The sequence below is a fragment of the Podarcis vaucheri genome (genome assembly GCF_965113315.1).
Source record: "Podarcis vaucheri genome assembly, chromosome: 3".
NCBI classification, from domain to species: Eukaryota; Metazoa; Chordata; class Lepidosauria; order Squamata; family Lacertidae; genus Podarcis; species Podarcis vaucheri.
The window spans coordinates 79,222,615-79,242,348 of NC_138761.1; the positions used below are offsets into that span (position 1 = coordinate 79,222,615).

The 19,734-nt window shown below is 39.8% G+C and overlaps 1 protein-coding gene across 2 annotated transcripts in view; it reads left to right on the top strand.

Annotated features, from left to right (window-relative positions):
- Nucleotides 1-19,734, top strand: part of MMS22L (MMS22 like, DNA repair protein) — a 73,919-nt gene that overhangs the window by 43,359 nt on the left and 10,826 nt on the right. For both annotated transcript variants that reach the window (XM_082216611.1, XM_082216612.1), the window contains exons 15-20: nt 7,320-7,507; nt 9,584-9,734; nt 12,587-12,729; nt 13,345-13,487; nt 13,645-13,804; nt 16,944-17,113. In XM_082216611.1, the coding sequence (XP_082072737.1) occupies nt 7,320-7,507; nt 9,584-9,734; nt 12,587-12,729; nt 13,345-13,487; nt 13,645-13,804; nt 16,944-17,113 (955 nt within the window). The remainder of the gene's footprint in view (nt 1-7,319; nt 7,508-9,583; nt 9,735-12,586; nt 12,730-13,344; nt 13,488-13,644; nt 13,805-16,943; nt 17,114-19,734) is intronic.

Genomic DNA, 19,734 nt, shown 5'->3' on the forward strand with positions numbered 1-19,734 from the left:
AATGCAATAGACAGGCAGTACTTTCACTGCAGATGAGTGGTTAGTTCGTCTGCATGTTGATTCAACTCATGGGTGGGTCCTTCTTAATAGGGTTTACTGTACCTCTTCAGGAGTAGTCTTTGTATAATTCTTACTAAGAAGATGTGGTTGTTCTGTATTTGGGATTGGCAGGTAATGCCTGGAGAACCCTTTTTATCATTTCAAGTTCAAGAGCAGGCATTACAGCAGCATTGCCCTCCCTGGTCCCATTGTGCACTCAACATCCTTGTCTACTGGGAGCCTAAAGGGCAGAGAGAGATGGGGAAGACATGACTATGGGACTGCTGAGGAAATTGGAAGTTGTCTTCACTGAGACCTGGAAATTCTGTTTGGGTGAATACAGATGGCAATCAAACCACGTGCAAAATACAGTGAGCTCTTACCACTTGGTAGAGAGTCATTCTTTGTTATACATAAGAAAGCATGATAGGGGAAACTTGCACCACATTTGAGGAGCTGGTAACCATTTGGGGGGAAAGCCTTATTACATGATAAGCTGTATTTCTGTGCCTTTGTGCCTTCTTTATCAAGCGTAGCATTTATACTTTTGTTTTTAAGGGAACATAAGAAGCTGCTTCATACAGAACCCATCTAGCTTAGTAAGGTTGACACTGACTGGCAGCAGCTGTCTCCAAACACTCCTTAGAGATTCTGGAGATTGAACCTAGGGCATTTTCAATGCAAAGCATACACTCTTCCACTGAGCTATAGCCATTCCTATTAGCTGATGCTTTTAGCCTGTTAACTGTTATAATATTATTTGAAAACAGCATTGATTTTTTTATTTTGTCTTATCTAGGTCCAAATAATAGTTTTGGTTACTAACAGAAATAAAATCTTTTGAAGTATAACTAGTTATTTTATATAAGGGATGCTCTGCTCTTGCAGTAAAGTGTGTGACAGTGTGGTCTTGTACCTGTCTCCTTGTCACATTGTGTTCTATGATGCATTCACTCAGGTAGATGGATGAACAAGTGTAGCCTTGGTTGCTCTGTTTATTTCCAGTGCTCCTTATTTTTAATAAACTTGCATGCAAGTTAATTTTTATCCTAAAGGGTAGCACAAATGCAAAGCATTGGCAAAATGAGAAATGGTCAGCAAATAAGAGGTTTGCAGATCCAACTTGCAACGGCTGCCCTTCCATAAAGAGAAACATTTACCCTGCCATAATAAGAGTGCTAATGAATTCAGAAATCCATTGATTTCTCTGCCTCCGTGCAGATTATATGCAGACTTGCTTCAAGGAGAGGAATTTATGAAATGTTTGCTACATCCAGCAAGCAGTGCCGCTATAATACTGCTGCTTCCTCAGTGGTTTTCGTTGATCCTGTAGAGTGAAAGGACAGGAGGATCAGCTCAGGTCTAAATGAGATTACAGCTGGTTCGGCAGCTTATCTGGTCTAATGCCAACTAGTGTGGCTTTGCAGGTCCTAAGGGGTTTACAACAGAAACTGTTTATTGAGTATCATCGGTTTACTCAACACAAGCAGCCTAATCCTTCCCAGCCTCAGCATGTTGCAGGATTGTATGTGAAGCCAAACCAAAAGCTGGTGCAGCCAGAGCCTCAAGAGCCCTTTTGTCTCGCATGATATTGATTTCCTCCCCTCCTTTCTAGAAGCATTAAAAGTCAGTAAAAAAATAAAACCGATAACCAGCCCTATTGTGAGCAAAAGGTTAATCTGACCTAAAATCTTACAAAAGCACCCATTAACCCTAGAAGGGATGGCAGCCTTTATTTGCATTTCCATTCATTGGTTTTTCCCCATTCCCCCCTCCTACCCTCAGATTTCAAGAAACAAGATAAGGAAAACATCTTAGAAATGTAATAATGCAATGCCTTGCAGTTTCTTGTCTAATAGCTGCTACGATTTTAAATAGTAGAGTTTGTATTGGCAACTACAGTTTTGACTTCCCTTACATCTCAGAGAGCTACTGTTTCTACCTTGTGAGAGGAAACGAGGAGTCCAAGTCTGCTAATTCCTTCCCACTTCTCCTGAGTGGATGTTGAGTGTACTTATGCACTGGAGGAATACAAGTAGGAATGCTCCCAAAGGAGGAAGTGTTTAGATCAGGAGTGGGAAACCTCTGGCCTTCCAGATGTTGCTGGCCTCCAATCAGCCTCATCCAGAATGGCCATTGGTTGGAGATAGTGAGGGTTGTAATCAAACAGCATCTGGAGGGGTCACAGGTTCCCCATCCTTCGTTTATATGCCAGATAAGTATCCCATTACCAAAGAATCATGTGTTTGATGTGCTGCATATAGAGGCTTCCTGTCGATGACAAATGTTGTGCCCATCACGCCACTGCTGCCAGAATATGAGTTTCACCCTAGGAGTGCAAGGATTTATCAATAACAAATCACTCAAGGCAGATTGAAGTGGCAGATGCTGGAATCTTTATTTTACTTTCTTTCCAGTCGTATCTTATTCTTTTATGCCGTAAGCTGCCCAGAGAACAATGTTACCCGGCTGTTTTATAATAATAAAAAAACCAGTTAAATTTAATAAACTAGTAAAATGCTGGGAACTGTGGAGCACTTGTGGGAGTTTGCCACACAGCTTATCCTGCACCTCCTATGCTAACCTGTTTCCCTCAGGTGCAGTAGAGAACACTGTCCTGTATCCCTTGTTAAAGTAAGCATCGCCTGCCAATCCAATTGGCTTATGTACTTGTAACTGTGTGTGTGTGTGTGTCTTGTCATTTCCCCCAGGTAGTGAAATGTATTGGGCCATCCTGGTCAGTAGAATCAAGTGGCAGAACTAAAGCTGCTACTTCTGGCTCCAATTGAGGGAATCAAATGTTTGAGCACACCTTCCCATAGAAACTGACAGTGTTAGAAGGAGCAACCTGGCCTCACAGACTGTTTTAATAAGCAAGATGGTCTTTTCATTTTCCCTCCACAGGAAGCATCCAAACATGCAACATTTCAATGCCACCTGTAGCTGAATGTAGTACAGCCTAAGAAAATTTTCACAACTTCTAATTCTGCTAATTATATACAATGTCCCTAAATAAGGCCAGCTGGATTTATTTTGCTGGTGTTGGTTTAGCTCTCTCCATTCTGCTCCAGTGGGGTAGATAATAGTTGAAGGCACAGGTAATATTTTTGATAAGATATCAGATGGGAAAAGCAGGTTATCTGTCTCATACCCATGTGTGTAAAATTCCCATGTGTACGTTTTGAAAGATATGAGAAAGCAGAGTGAAATGGATTCTGCTAAAAATGATGATCATTCTAAACATGAAGCGAGTCCATAATTTAAACCTAATGGACAAGTTGTGTTCATGATAAAAATGTAATATTTATTCTATCGCTTCTATTTTATCAAACAGGTCTCTAAAGCAGTGGGTTCCGCTCGTATAATAATGAATGTTTAGTGCATCTGGCAATAAAAGCTATTGGCAGTGAGTGCTTAAGTTCTTTGTTCAGTCACATGAATGGTGCAAATCAAAGCATTTTTTGTCACTGTCAGACGTTTTCACCTACATATTGCTTCCCCCCATGCGCGGGTCACTAAATGAATTACATTCAGTTTTACAGCTTAGCTGGTGTTGGAACTTGTTAAATTGATGCCCAGTGGTGGAACTCGTAAAACAGTTTCCTGTTAATGTGACGAGGCAGAGTTCACATTGTTGATGGTGGCTTTGATCTCATAAACTATCAGTTCATGGTGTCTCAGAGCTGCTGCTATAGGTTTAGCAAGCCTACCGTTGTCTCTGAATGACAGAAAATTAGCTCTGTTGTCTATCACTTGCTGTAGAGAACAATCTGAAAAGTGAATGGCTGGTGTCTAATGAAAAAGCTTTTGCTAAAAAGGAAGATAGGTTACATGAACAAAACATTTTCCCTACTACTATACATAGATTCCTTCAAGAACATTAAATATTTCACTTGCTACTTTATCATCTTTCAAGGGCTACTTATGAGCAAATCTGGACAGTGGTACCTCGGGTTACAGACGCTTCAGGTTACAGACTCCGGTAACCCAGAAATAGTACCTCGGGTTAAGAACTTTGCTTCATGATGAGAACAGAAATCATGCGGCGGTGGCAGCGGGAGGCCCCATTAGCTAAAGTGGTGCTTCAGGTTAAGAACAGTTTCAGGTTAAGAACGGACCTCCAGAATGAATTAAATTCGTAACTAGAGATACCACTGTATAGGAATGCTCTGTTAAGCAGCGGTTTCCCATGGGTCTTAAACTTAGCTGGATCTTGCCCTTACAAACCAACATACCACTCTCTGCTTAACACTTGTTTCATTTTTTGAAAGCAACCTCTCATTAGTACATTGGTACCTCTGGTTGTGGACAGGATCTATTCCGGAGGGCCGGCCGGATCCTGAGGTTTTCACAACTGGAGAGACCGCTTTTGCACACGCAGCGGTTGAGCGCTTCTGCGCATGCACACACAGCAAAAACCCTGGAAAATACTTCCGGGTTTGCCGCTTACGCATCCTGAAGTTTTTGTAACGGGAGGGATACATAATCGGAGGTACCACTGTAGAAGGAAAGTTCATCCTCAATATTTGATATAGAAGCTACAGATCCATTCCAGCCATTTTATTCTACCTGTATCTCTCTGCGCTCCCAACTTCTGAGTGGATTGTGGCAGCTGAAGGAGCCAGAATGCCTCTCAGTATAACATTACAGTGTACCTGGGCACACCATGTGTGCACGCCCGGTGTGCACGCCTATGCTAATGTCATGTGTTCACCACTTCCCAAACCAGTAATGGGGAGAGCACAGGCTGCAGAGTAAACAAGAGTGTGTATACAGCCTAAGCTTCTGAGTCCCCCAATACCAACTTTTCAGAAGGCCTTCTAAACCCAACCCAGAGAAGCTATACTGATTTCATTACTTTGCCTCTCCCCCCACCCCCCACCCACCGTCAGATTCAATAAATATGGAGAAACCATACACTAGTGTAAACTAGTGTGCATGTAGTCAACTGGTTACTTGGATTGTAAATCAGTGTTCACTAATCATTGTACATTTTCTGTCAAAGTTTTAATGTGTACATATTTATCATATACTTTGTACTATAGCTTATATCCCTTCTAGGCATGACTATATTCAAAATATTAAAAATGCACATATTATACATAGTTTAAAATATATGTGTTTAATGCATAGTTTAATTTATTAGACTAATATTTAAAATTTTATAAACACGGATGTGACATTTGGATCTAATTCTAGACTTGCGGATGTGCTGTTTAAATTTGGAGTATCCCTTTTGCTTCAAATCTTTTGAATTTTGTACTGATATGTGGATATATGCTGCAGTCAGAGATGACAAAAAACCAAGCCTTTCAATAAATCTGTATTCAGGCAGTTCAGAATACTGTTTGAGCTGAGCGTTGACAACAGGCAATACATTTGGTTTGGGTGATGTATGCATCTTTTGAATGAAACCATATTAAGTATCATAATCATGTCCCTTTAATTCACAACGTCTACAGTTCAGTAAGCTTTTATTATGACAAAATACTGACGAATGAGAGAAGGAAACATCAAAACGATAAAAAAGCTGCATGTTAGTTTTGTTTGGAAGATCTTGCAGAATGGTATCCACTGCAGTGCAAGAGGCCGCAGTTAGACTAAAAGCCCTTTACTGCTAAGTAAATAAACTTCTGAAAAATGCTGAACTGATTTATGACGTTAAATACTTGAAAGGGTTTCAGCTTTTGTAATAGTTGAACAGGAACAGCGTTATTGCTATTTAATTTTAAAGTTCTAATTGAGAGGAGAATTTGAATGGCAACAGCTCCCATTGCTTTGTCCCAGCTCCTGCCAACCTAGCATTTTGGAAGCATACCAGTGCGAGTAGGTAACTCCAGCTTTGAACTATATGGTTACTGACTAGCACACTCCGTGACAGATGATGAAGAAGGGAAAATATGATAGAGTTGCTTTCTTCTCTTTTTCACAGTCACTCCATAAATGATCCCTGGTTTAGTAACCATGCAAGCTAAAAATAGTTGGCCATGTCAACATTGTTCCCATAAATTTGTCACAATTTTCTTTGTCCTTCCAAGAAAATCAACACAAGAATGAACAGTGAGGTAGAAAATGTTTGTTTTTAAAAATGTTTGAGCTTGTTTAATTTTTTACTTTTTGAGTTGTTTAATTTTCACAAAAAAATAAAAAATGAGTAGTCAAGCCTGGAATGCGGTTCACAAATGTAAAAGCCCCTTTCTATTTCAGCCCTGATTATGGCCTGCCAGCAACATTAGTTTTATGAGATATCTGACTGTCCTTGATATATGCCATTGTCTAATAAATACTTTGACCGCTTTTTATAGAATTTAATAAAGCAAATGTAGTAATGTTGCCTGTGTCTTAATCTACAATCTCAGCTGAGTTGACCAGGAGATAAATAGGAGCAGGAATGATAGTGCGTTGCTACAGATTGTTTTTAATAAGCATGTTATTTAGTTGATCATCTAAGAACAGTAATGCCTCATATCCTAGTCTGCCAGACAAATTTATTAATGCTTCCTGCCCCTCCTTCCACCCATTTCTCTGAGAACATTGATTCCCTGCAGACACATCTCTATTGAACCTTTAGAAAGTCACAACTTCCAAATTAGATTAAGTAGTAGGAATGGTACTAACAGAATCAAAGAAAATTGAGTGTGTTATTGAATTCATGCCACATTGTCTCTGGAAAAGACTGACGTTGTGTATAGTGGTAACTCCTGTCTTATTCCACTAGTAAAACTGGGGGCATTGATTCAAAACCAAACCACACAATGTATCTAAAAACTGTTAAATCTTCATTTTTGTGTTTTTTCTTTGGTGCGTGTGCTGAAGCTTCATAAATAAAACTTCAACTGGAAATGCATTACCTAAAATTATAACTGTTTCTGTGCCAGTTCCAATTCCTGTACCCTTCCATACCAAATTAACTAATAGTAGAAGATCTGGCTTTGGATTGTAAGCAGACCGACTTGTCAGTTGATAAATGCACGCATTCATTTTGGAGCCTGCCTGTTTCTCATTTGGGTCTGACACATTAAGAGGTGCATAATTAATGGTTGACATCAGTAATTAACATTAACTTTATGGTGCTTAATATGCCATCATTTATCCATCCGATAGGTGGTATGCAGAAATGTCTTTGGATCAAGGTTTTAATTATAGAAAATGATGTTTCAGTACTTGCATTTTGTACAGTGCAAATACTGCCTGTACAGTAATACCTCTAAGAAATTCAGGTGTGCTTCTGCACCACCACCAGTACAGAGAATGTTAATATTATTTGTGTTTCTCCCTAGGACTGTGCACAAACACTTAAACCAGGGACTGCCTTCAGGGAATACAGGCCCAAATGCTCAGTTGTCGTCGGTGGCGAAAGAGCACCACCTTGCTGTTGCCAGAGCTCTCTGGAGAAATTTCTTTCCGTTCTTGAAGAGCCAGAGGATGCTGCAGACTCCTTGTTCTCAGCTTGCAGATACAGCTGCAGGTCTGTACAGCAGTTTGGCTATCCTCCTGTACATCCTTGGTACCGTCTTGTACTTACTTTAGAAGCTGTTAGTTAATTTGTCAACAAATAATGGAACTTCTATAGGGATGTTCAGCATTTTTCATGGGTGGGTGGCTGTATACACACACACACACACAGAGAGAGAGAGAGAGAGAGAGAGAGAGAGAGAGAGAGAGACACCAACCAACACATTATTAGTATACTCTGGAGTACTCATCTTATTAATATGGAGTCTCTATATCCACAACTGGAGTATCACTTTTCCTCTGCTATCATTTGTTACATTTGAAATATGAGCTATAATTTTCTGCAAGGTTAATGGTTGATGCTGCTAAATGCTTCATCATATCAAATGTGATGCATATTTTCAGAGCTTAAATGAGTTTGTTCATAGCTCTTCTGCTCCTCGAAATTCCTTTCTCCCCAATGTTTCTCTCAGATTATAATAATATTCATTTTGTAAATGGCTTTCTGAGCATATATCAGACAACATTTAAGCACATGGTGTGACGTCCCGATTTAAAAACAAAACACCACCACCTTTTCTGATGTCTTACTCTGTAGGAATGCTACTCAAAATCCTAGCAGATGGAATAGCATATTGAGAGTAAACTATAATAGTGCCGATCCTTGACTTTAGTGGAGCTGTGCCCAGCTGATCTGGTTCTTTTGTATTTTGATACAATATCATTTCTTCCATGAAATTTCTATATCGTAATACTGCATATTTCAATTTGACAAGGCTTGTGCCTAGCTATAATGGCACACTGAATCCATTTAAATAATATTTGGAAAAGGCAGATTTGAATTTAAATGTATTTTAGCCCAACATGAATTAAGAACTGAGTTTTATGAGCTCTCAAAGACCCGGTCAATAATGGAAATAAAGAAAGACCCTTGAACTTCAGCAGCTTTGCAATAATTAAGATATAATAGTAATAGAAAAGAATGTTGTAGAAAGGAAACGCTCTACCACTTGCCAAATGTATTAAGGAAATCATTCTAAGGCAGAAACCTAGTATCCTGTCAAAAAGTCTATTCTGGTTTTCTTTAGCTATTTGTTAAAAAAAAGAAACATCCCATTGGATTAACAGCGCTGTGTTAAAATTAGCAGTGCGGATATAGTGATGTATGTAATTCAACAGTTTAGAAGAATGAAAGGGAAAGTGAGCTACAAACTATGATAAGAAAATATAATGAGTAAATATAAGATGATATAGTAGCACAGTATTATCAACTCCCCCCCTTTTTTTAACTGAGGAACATCTTTCATGATATCCATAACATATTGTGATACTCTGCTGAACCCCAACACATACTCTTTTGCTGCCTCTCACACACACATTTTAAAAATATGGTAATAGGTGGCAGTGAGTGACTGGGGAAGAAGAGGGGAGAATGAAAGTCGTATGGTGCACTGTTGTAAAAATGTGTGGGACCCCAGTAGATTTTCATGGAGCCCTGATTGAAAGCACTTCCATAGTACTAACAGCACAATCATAACCATACCTACTCAGAAGTAAGTCCTATTGAATTCAGTGGGGCTTACTCCCAGGTATGTGCTGTTAGGAATGCAGCCTAAGGGTATACATATTGAACTGGTTATCTTTTTTTAAAGAATACATTTGAACTCACAATAGCGGTCATTCCGCTCACGAAAAGTGTACGAGTTCCCACTTTCTTACAAAATGTAGCTTTAAGGTGATAGGAATTCCTTATTGGATGAGAAACTAATCTCCAAACTTCAGAATTCTTGAAGACAAAAAATGACATTTATGATTCTTTCCCCTTTTGTATGTAATTGCCCCTGCAGGTGGAAAAACAGCACTGGGGGGAAATAGATTTTGAGCAGACAAATGTCTGGCAGGGAAGAGGAGTTCCATCTCTCTCCTCTTTTCTCCTTTTCCCAAGCTAGAACTCTCCAGAGTCCCCAAATGCATTTCACTAGTGTGTTTTTGGGGGAAGGGGGTGCCCTTTATTTTGAAAAGAGCTACAGAAATACACAAGATGCATGCTTTTACCCTGAATTTTCCCCAACTTTCTTTTTAAAAATAGGTTTTACTTTACTGGCTTTGGATTTGCCCAGCACATGTACATCAGATCTTCAGCCTCAACCAGTTTTATCAATGATGCAGCTGTTCGGGTGGGATGATATGGTTTGCCCTCGGCTGGTTTCAAGGTATCTAAGCCACCTAATACAAAATAGGTGAGTGATGTAAACTTACTTGACAAAGTGACAGCAGATGTTTTCTAGTCATATGTTTTATTCTCTCGTTTACTGGTTTTTGTTTCAGTGGCCTTCAGAATTTACGGTACAATGCCCATGAGTTGTTTGTTGCAAGTGCAACTAAGTAATTTTGTAAAGAAAGAGTCATAAACATGAGAGCTTTGGCTGGCAAAGACTTCCTTGGGTTGATATAAAGTGTTTGCACTAGCCTAGAGGAATTTTCAACCTTTTTCTTTTTTCTTTTTACATCCAACTCCATCCTGTGCCATATCACAAATTACTTTTGAAATTCTCCATTTGCCAGTATACATCGATGGCCTGCTTTTCAGGAAGTGAAAGTCCCCTTTGGCTTTGGACTAAGGTTCTTTGGGCCCTAGTCTCTTAGTCAAAAGTACAATAAAAGTATAAATATTTATACAGAGCCACGTTGCTTCCATTTGTTGTTCTGACAACTGTTATTTATTGACAACTGGAATCTCATAGCACCTGCCATTGTACAAACCATTTGGGGAATCATCTGTAAGATGCAGGTATCTAATTCTGGGTAGTTCACCTGATGTTATGAATTCAACTGTATGTAACACTTGGCACACAATTGTGGGAATTTGCTGCACCACCGAGGAATTTCATAGCACATTTTTCAAAATGGCATAAACTAAGAACAAGCTAGACGAGCATCCATCAGCCACACTTTAAATTTAGACTATATTGCCTCAGGGTGGCAGGTTAAACTAAACAACCCACAAGACCCCTTCCAATTCTCAGCCTTTATAAGTGATTTGACAAAATATGTGGGAGAAGGCACAGAGCTTACATGTAGGAAGATGTCCAGAGCATTAAAATCAATGGGAGTTTTACCTTGAGCCTTAATGACATAAATTGTAACGATAGCTTGTATGATTTAAAAGGGAGAGGATGGTAGCTAATACAAAGCTCCTGGTTCAATATCTTGCCTCCTGGTAAAAACAAGAAATATGGTTGAAATACTGGAGAGCCATTACCAGTCAGCGCAAACTGTGCTGAATTAGATGAGTCAGTGGCCTGTCTCAGTTTCCTTTGTACATGTGCGTGCAATTTTTTTTCTTCTGGTTTTGAGATCCTTTTGATATATTCATAGTAATGTATCATGCCTTTATATTCAGAATATGCCCTCTGTTCTAACTCAGAGGCAGCTAGTGCAAATTGCCCTATTATTTACAAAGTTTCAGGTCTTTCAGTTATATCAGAACTATTGTTCACATTTGTTTTCCAACCCAATGATGTCTCTAAAGTAGGAATATCTAGCCCTCATTTCAGGAGTCTGATACAGCCCAGCCCAAGCAACTGCCTTCCGCCTCCCCAAAAGAAACACCACAATTTTTGGCAGCAGAGTCAACAAGAAGACTATACGTGGAATAGATGAAGCCCAGTTGAGATGGGCCTCATCTGGTCCCTAGGAAGTCTGAGAATTGACCAGAGAGGAGGCTATAAGCACAGAGTCGGATCCTAGAGAGGGACCAGGTGGGATAACAGGGAAGGGACCCACCCTTATGTAGCCAGACACTTCCAGTCATGAAGGAAGAGTACACACAAGTTTCCAACTGTTTCAAGGAGAAGGTCAGGTGGGCCAAAGCTCAGGACGATCTCTCGCTTGCAACAGAGGTTAAAAATAATAATAAAAGTTTGTTCAAAGCAAGAGGAAGATCAAGCAAGTAGTAAGTCCTCCACATGGGAAAGACAGAGGAATGCTATTGGGGGGAAAAGAAGACGGAACTGCTGAACGCATACTTTGCCTCTATCTTCATTCAAAAGGAAAACACTGCTGAACAGAATAAGTGATGCAAGGAGGGAGCTGCAGCCCAAGATAGGGAAAGAGGTGGTAAGGGAACAACTAGCTACTTAAATGAATCAAATCTCCAGGGCCAAAGGGTAGTAAAGGAGCTTGCAGATGTACTGGTAGTACATGTGAACAGAATCTAGGGGTCTTGGTAGACCACAAGCTTAATACGAGTCAACAGTGTGGTGCAGCAGGAAGAAATGCTAATACAATTCTAGGCTGCATCATCGGAGGTCTAGGGTCCCAATGATGGGAAGTAATAGTCCCGCTCTATTTTGCCTTGGTCAACCACACCTGGTGTACTTTGTCCAGTTCTAGGCACCACAATTTAAGAAGGATATTGACAAACTGGAATGCATGCAGAGAAGGGCAACCAAGATGATAAAGGATCTGGAAACCAAGCCTTATGAGGAGCAGTTGAGGGAAGTAGATACGTTTGGCCTGGAAAAGAGGAGACTGAGAGGAGATATGATAGCCATCTTCAAATATCTAAAGGGCTGCCATGTGGAAGATGGAGCAAGCTTGTTTTTCTTAGCTCTGGAGGCTAGGACCCCAAACCAATGGCTTCCAGTTACAAGAAACGACATTCTGACTAAACATCGGGAAGAACTTTCTGAGAGTAACAGCTGTTTGACAGTGGAGCAGACCTCCTTGGAATGTGGCAGACTCTCCTTCCTTGGAGGTTTTTAAGCAGAGGTTGGATGGTCATCTCTCATGGATACTTTGGTTGAGATTCCTGCATTTCAGGGGATTGGACTAGATGACCCTGGGGTCCCTTCCAACTCCAGAATGCTATGATTCTAGAATTTGTTGCAGCTTCATTTCTCCTACTACTGCAGGGAAAGGGCATGATATTTTGTGTCAAAGTGCTCACAGAGTATCCCCTGGTGACAAGCAATGGCAGAGGGTTACATATGAAAACACAGGGGGGAAGGTACAAAAAAAGAGGACATAGGGTGACTTTCCTATCTATTTGCCTACTTATTTTTTTCTTACTAATTCTTCTTTCCTGCAGTGAATTGTCTGAAGCTCTTACTAGAATGGGTCATATGTCCTACCAACCCTTGTTGGTACAGTCTTGGTTTCGATGCGTTTTGCAAATGTTTATCGATCAGTCTCCTGATACTTTGATCAGGACAGATGCTGAACGAACAGCTGGTAAGTATGCTTCTTTAATATACAAGTTGTTTAAGAATATCTGTGTTATTCCCAATGTTTAGTCAGAATCTCATTTCTTGTAAGTTCGGGTCCTACCCCTTGGAGCAGCAGAAAACAAGCTTGCTCAATCTCCATGTGACAGCCCTTCACATATTTGAAGAATTGTTCTTGAAAAATAATTAGTGCTCAAGTTACGTAAGTAGAAAGCATGGCCTAAAGTCAGCAGTTGGGAATATAATGCAAATTGTTGTTTACTGTAACCCACCAGACACAGAGGTTGTCAATGCAGTGCCTTCCAGATGATGCTGGACTTCAGCTCCCATCAGCCCCAGCCAGCATGATCAGTGGTCAGAGATGATGGCCGTTGTAGTCCAATAACATCTAGAGGGCACACTGGCTACCCCTGCAGTAGAGACTACTTTGCCTTTCTTGTTTTGTTTGCTGTTGAGTACTGAAAATTGATTGTCCAACTTTGTAATCATAGTCACGAGTGCTGATTAGCACCCCGGCTCAAGGGTGGGAGGGGAAATTTAGAGTTGAATCCAAAGCTGTGCTGCATGAATTTGCTGTCGATCCGTGCCAATTATTTTTCCATGTTCTCATGATAACCAATAGATAAGGCTTATATGGAACAACTGACCGAGCTCACAAGATTGATATTAAAACTTCCAGAAGTTAGAGATATCTTTGCAAAGGCTCATGTTGATGATTCACTCTCCAAACAAGACCCTAATGATGCTGTTTTTCAATTTGTTAAGGTACAGTATTTCCTAAAAATCCCAGTTTTGGAGGATTCTGAAAATGCAATGTTTGGACCCACATTTGAAGAAATATTTGTTTTATTTCAATGAAATATTGGCCAAGACTCATTATCTTATACTAATTATTTTTGCACGCCTGTTTTCATTGTCTCAGGCTGTTGGTAAAAATTACAGTGGACTTCAGACACTAGCTGAAAAATCAGCCATGGTGGCAAAGGCACTGGAATACCTTGGTGATGTATTAAAATATGTAAAACCCTACTTGACAAAGAAAGGACCTGCGGAAGGATTGCATCTCACCTACAGGATTATAGGTAAATATCACATATTCCTTTACTATATAAAATTGTGCAAAAGGATGATTTTTTTTAAAAAAAACAAACACCTCCCAATTGTTTGGTATGGAAACCAAAATTGAGAAGAAAAACAGTTCTGCCTTACAAGGCATTCCAGGGCATTAAGTGTCATGTGGACTGTTTCTACTGACATTTGAAACATTGTCTTCCTTTCTCTAGGTCAGTGGTTCTCAAACATTTTTCTCTGGGCCACACTTTCAGAATAAAAATTAGCTCACGCCACACATCTTTTTTTATTAATAAGAAATAGGTTGGAAAACGAAAAGAAACAACTCCTAGCAGTGCTTGATTTACAACATAGACCACAATTAATTTATCATATGATCGTGGGACACCCAGAAAGTATAAAACAATGCAGCTACATAAGAACATGAAGCATTCCCATGGGGGGGGGGTTGATAACCATACTACACTGAAATGTTAAAATATTTCTTTGATTGTCCTTGACTCTTGCTGCCACACTTGCCATCCTCTCCTGCCACATCCTTTGAGAACCACTGCTTCCCCTCCTCTTCCTCTTTCTCACGTTCATTCAGACATGTCCATTGTCATGCTTCCATGTGTATACACACATGCACAATGAAGACCCTAACGCATGGACAGCATTCCTGTGCACTTTCTAGGGCAGACAGTGGTTGAGAAATGTAACAACACATTTACAAGGTTATGAGTGGACTATAAGAACTGTTAAAAATGGAAAATGTCGCTCTCCTTTCCCTGCTCGGCCCATCAGAAGCTTCCACTGGAACCAGGTTCCTTCTGTGGATGAAAAGGAGCCCTTATGTTTGTGGAAGGGCAAGTCTGGAACTAGCCCAGTGAGACGTGCTTCCATGGCTTGTTCATCAGGAAGGCTGGGGAAAGCTCTGCACGTGAGCAGGGCCCTCATTAAGGTCACCTGAGCCTCTCACAGGCAACTGCTTCTCTGCTGTTCTAGTGGAGATTAAAGATGGTACAGTCAGCTTGCAACTTGCGCAAATTCAGCATTAAGCACTTGGCTGGAAAAAGTAAAAAAGGGGCTGGCTTCTTGGGGTGAGAAGCAGCAGCAATCCACCGGCCATTGCACTCACCTTGGGAGAGCATTTGGAGGTGCAGAGAGTGTGTGTGTTTTGACTATACATGACTTTATGTGCTATCCCCGGAACATAACCCCCACATAAATTGAGAGCTCATTATAGAGGACAACCCAAACACATAGACTAAATCCCATATAGCTGTGCACTTGTGTGAGGGTGCTTCAGAGGAAAGGCAAGAGCAAAATATTTAGAGGCTCACTATTTTTGCCTCTTACATGATTCTGGAGGAGTAAATGTTTTGAATTAGGGAAAAGTAGATGGACAGAACGCTTGATACCTAAAGAGACATTGAGCCTGGTCTTATATATAATAGTGATCTCCAGTGTTGATATGTAAATATAATTATTAATAACAACAACAATAATGATAATAATAGTTGTTCCTGAATCTTCAAGGTAAGTCGTATAAATTGTTGTTTTTAAAACTTATTTTTCAATGTTGGGTTTTTTTTAGCCTTGATTGATTCCGCCCAAGGAAAATTAATAACCAAAACAAGAATAATTTTCTTTCAGATATTTATGCATATGCTGCCAGACAATTGTGTCTTTCAGCTTTGAAATAGCTTAGAGTAAATTACAGTGTTAAGGACCATTGGACATAGTAGTCTAGGTCAAAGAGAGCAGTTTTATTTCAGATGTTCCTACGGAATAGTTAGAAAAAAAATAGATTAGCACCGCTGGAGCTGTTGTTAAGTGTCTGCTCTCTTTCTGTGTTATGTTCCACTCCACAAAATTAGTGTAGTTGCCTTTATTTTCAGGGATGACAGGTTGACTTTTGCATATTAATAATGTCTGTAAAAGCTTATTTTCATTCTCTTCCATTATCTGTATTGGTTTCAGTTACATACATCCTCCCTGTGTTTTTTTCTTTTAAAAAGTAGTTCCTATTTCATTGATTACAGTGCATAGCTTGAAAACAATATATGCAAAACTAAGCGGGCATTCTAATTTATTTCTGATTGATACTCCCAGTTAGAACCTTTGATAACAATCCAGCAAAGGTGAAGCTGTAACAAAGTCCAGCTGAAAACCATGAAATGGAACTTCATGGCAACTAACTTAAGTCAGATTGATTTCAGTGGGATTGGAATCGAAGAACAAAGGTTCCCCATCCCTGCTATAGACAAATGTTTATAGGTGGTTTAGCTGTGGCCCTCCAGGTGTTGTTGGGCTCCAAAGCCCACCAACTACACCTGACATTAAACAATGGTCAGGGGTGATGAGAGTTGTATTATAGCGATCTTTGGAAGGTCAGCTTCCCCAGCCTTGATACAGCATATATACATAAGTACAGGTAATTTGTATGCAGGAGGAAAGTGCCATAAGTTAGCATTCTTTCTCATGTAGATTAACTACAAAGGGTTGGCTGTAGAATTCTGTGGTTCTAAGTGCTGTGTTGCTTGCATATTAACAATTGCAGTACAGCAAATGTCTCAATCTTTTCCTTGTTTATGTTATGCGTGTGTTGGAGCCCTGTTTTCCAGCATGTGTAGACATAGTTGTAGGTGGAAGAGGGTGTAGCAGTGACATAGCACTAGTAATCCACATAATATATAGACAGTCCTTTGAAACTTAAAGAAACGGATATAGAATAATACTGCAACTCAGCCTAGCGGCTTGAAAGACAAAAATAAAGATTTTCAAAGCAGCTGAACTCTGATTTGAATCAAGGCAGCAGTCCTGGGGAAAGTACTGGCACTGTACGCCACTTAATTTTTATTGATACGTCTTTTGATGAATGGAGGCACGAGAGGGGAAACACAGTGCCACTTTTAAGTTGTGAGATCCAATCACAGGTTGTTGTTGTTTTTAAAAAAATCACACCCATTATTAGCCCAAAGTTTATGACTCATTTTTGCTATGAATGGACATTCACTATTCCCAGGTTGACTAAAGTGGGTTATGTGAAAATGTGACACTTGGTTGCTATAGTTACAACCAAGGGAAATGCAACCTAGCAGAAAGCCTGTTTATGCCTTCCGTCTTCTTTTTACCAGTTTTGTCTTTCGGGTTTTTATTCAATAGGATGCCTTGTGAAGTCTTGGGCACCCCTACTGGTTACTTCCAAAGCACAACAGCTCTTGTTCCGCATAATAGATTGCTTGCTCTTGCCACATGCTGTGCTCCAGCAAGACAAAGAGCTGCCTGCAGCAATGTTGTCTGCCATTCGGGAGAATCTTCCTCTGTTTCTTCAGGTGTGTATGTCTGTGTTAGATAGATAGATAGATATGGAAAACTAATGGCTGGCAACGGAGGCTTGTTGTTTTTACACACACCGTGCAGGTGGCGCTGTGGTCTAAACCACTGAGCCTCTTGGCCTTGTCAATCGGAAGGTCAGCAGTTCGAATCTGTGCAACGGGGTGAGCGCCCGTTGCTTTGTCCCAGCTTCTGCCAACCTAGCAGTTCTAAAGCACACCAGTGCAAGTAGATAAACAGGCGGGAAGGTAAACGGCATTTCCATGTGCTCTGGTTTCCGTCACAGTATTCTGTTGCACCAGTAGCGGTTTAGTCCTGCTGGCCACATGACCCGGAAAGCTGTCTGTGGACAAACGCCGGCTTCCTCAGCCTGAAGCAAGATGAGCGCCACAACCCCATAGTCGCCTTTGACTGGACTTAACCGTCCAGGGGTCCTTTACCTTTTTTTACCTTTTACATATTGTTGAACAGTTGATCTTAAAAGTCCTGCTAATGGGACACAGCTTCATGGATGTTGGTGGTTGTTCAAACATCTAGCAGAGCTACATATCCTTCCCTGTAACGTTTTACAAGCTAAGACAACAGTCCTGAAGAAACTTACTACCTAAATAGTCATTGACTGATATAGTAGGACTGACTGCTATTTAAATGGCTTTGGAACTTTGCTTAAGAAAATAATTGAGATCAAATGATTTCTCCACACAATGAGAGAAACTGTTGTAGTTAGATTTTTTTTTTTTTTACTGTATACCCTTTATAGAAAATAAAACGATTAAAACAGTTACATAAAAGAAAGCACAGAATTTAAACAAGGAAAACGAAACCATTGTTAAAATCATGAGTATAAAAGTTTTCATCAACTAGATAGTCTACTGTATAATCTTTGAACTTTGTTTATAAGTTTTTAAAGAAAAACATATGAGTGCTATCTTGTAAATAAACCCCTTGGCCCAAATTCATTTTTCCCCAGTTTTTAAGGTACATCACAAGGGTCTTGTACATCAGACAAAGGCCCATCTAGTCCAACATCCTGTTCTTACAGTCACAGGCAATGTGGCAAAAAACTTCATCTATATCTATATTCCTGATATTGGTGCTGCTATATAAAGTTTTCATTGTGGAGAGGAGCTGGGACTCAACTATACAGCTGCAAATAAAATGTTTTAAGTGTGTTTTAAGTGCAATATGCAGTTTGACACTATATGGCAATGATGAGTCTTATAGAAAATTCAATGTATTTTTAAAAACACTTTGAGAAAAAGCATTTACAGAACAGATTATTATTATTATTATTATTATTATTATTATTATTATTATTACCCTGCTCATTTATTATTTATACCCCACCCACTCTGGGCAGCTTCCAACAAAAGATTAAAAATACATTAAAATACATTAAAACATCAGTATGTAAATTCCATCCTGAATATCTGTATTACTATGGCCCCAATAGCCCAGAGTACTTCCCTATGATACCAAAAGCAGGTGCCAATCTGTGAAGGTAGCATGTAGGTACTTCAACCCAAGTAGCATTCTGAACCCAGAAAAAAAATATGAATCATACCATAACAAGTTCTGTTCATGGGATAAACCAGTTTTGATTTAAGAGACAATGTCTTACTACCTTAGAGGTTTTCGTAGAAGTCTTGGGGTTCTTTAAAGGTCTTGTGATTCCCAAACTGTGGCTCATAGGAGTCCTTTTGATGGCTCCCCAGGGAAAGAGTATTAGAGGTAACTCAAAGGACAAGGGATTCTAAATTCCCCTGCCTTCACATCTTGGGTTTATAATTTGATTGTGCCATAATGGAAATGAGCATTGCCCATGCCAGGGCTACAGTCTTGTGCCAAAATATGGTCTTGCAAGTAAGCCCATAGACTTTAACTAGCCTGCCTTGTCCACATGTATCAATTTTGGTACATTTGTGGCACATCAATAGTATGATTGCCTGGATACTATTGTCACTCACTGCAGGTTTACTCAAGCCTGCCTGTTGTAGCTACTAGTAACAAATCCTGGTTAGTTATTCCTTCAGTGCATATCTACACTTGAAGTATTAATTCCAAGATAAAATTCTTGGGCAGATTTTCTTACCCTAAACACACACAGATTATTAACTCCTCAGACAGGTGATTGACAAAAAAATTAAAAATTATCCTCTGGGCTGAAGATTTTCAAACCTATTACTGGCAGCCTCAGCATTCCAAGTAGAATGAACAATGGCTGCTAATGCTGATGGCATGTTTATGGTACACCAACCCCATCATGCTAACTGCATTCTCTAACAAAACTCAGTTTTGTGTTTTCATATTTGGTGGAACAGTGCAAACATGCAAACAATATTGGCACGGATTACTGATTCTCCATTGAATTAAAGAAAACATTTCACCCATTTTTCTATTCCCATGAACGTGCCATGATATATTTTTCTATTGTTACTGATGCTTGACCATTTTGCTAGTGTGAATTCCAAGTAAGAGTCTTTGTGAATTCTTCAATAATAACCCTTATGACAGAAGACTCGTGATTTACCTCCGTTCCTGTCAATCTCTGGAAGCACTCTCAAAGAAATCTGCTTATACAGATTGAGGGCGGGGGGGGGAGTGAGGGAGGGAGAATACA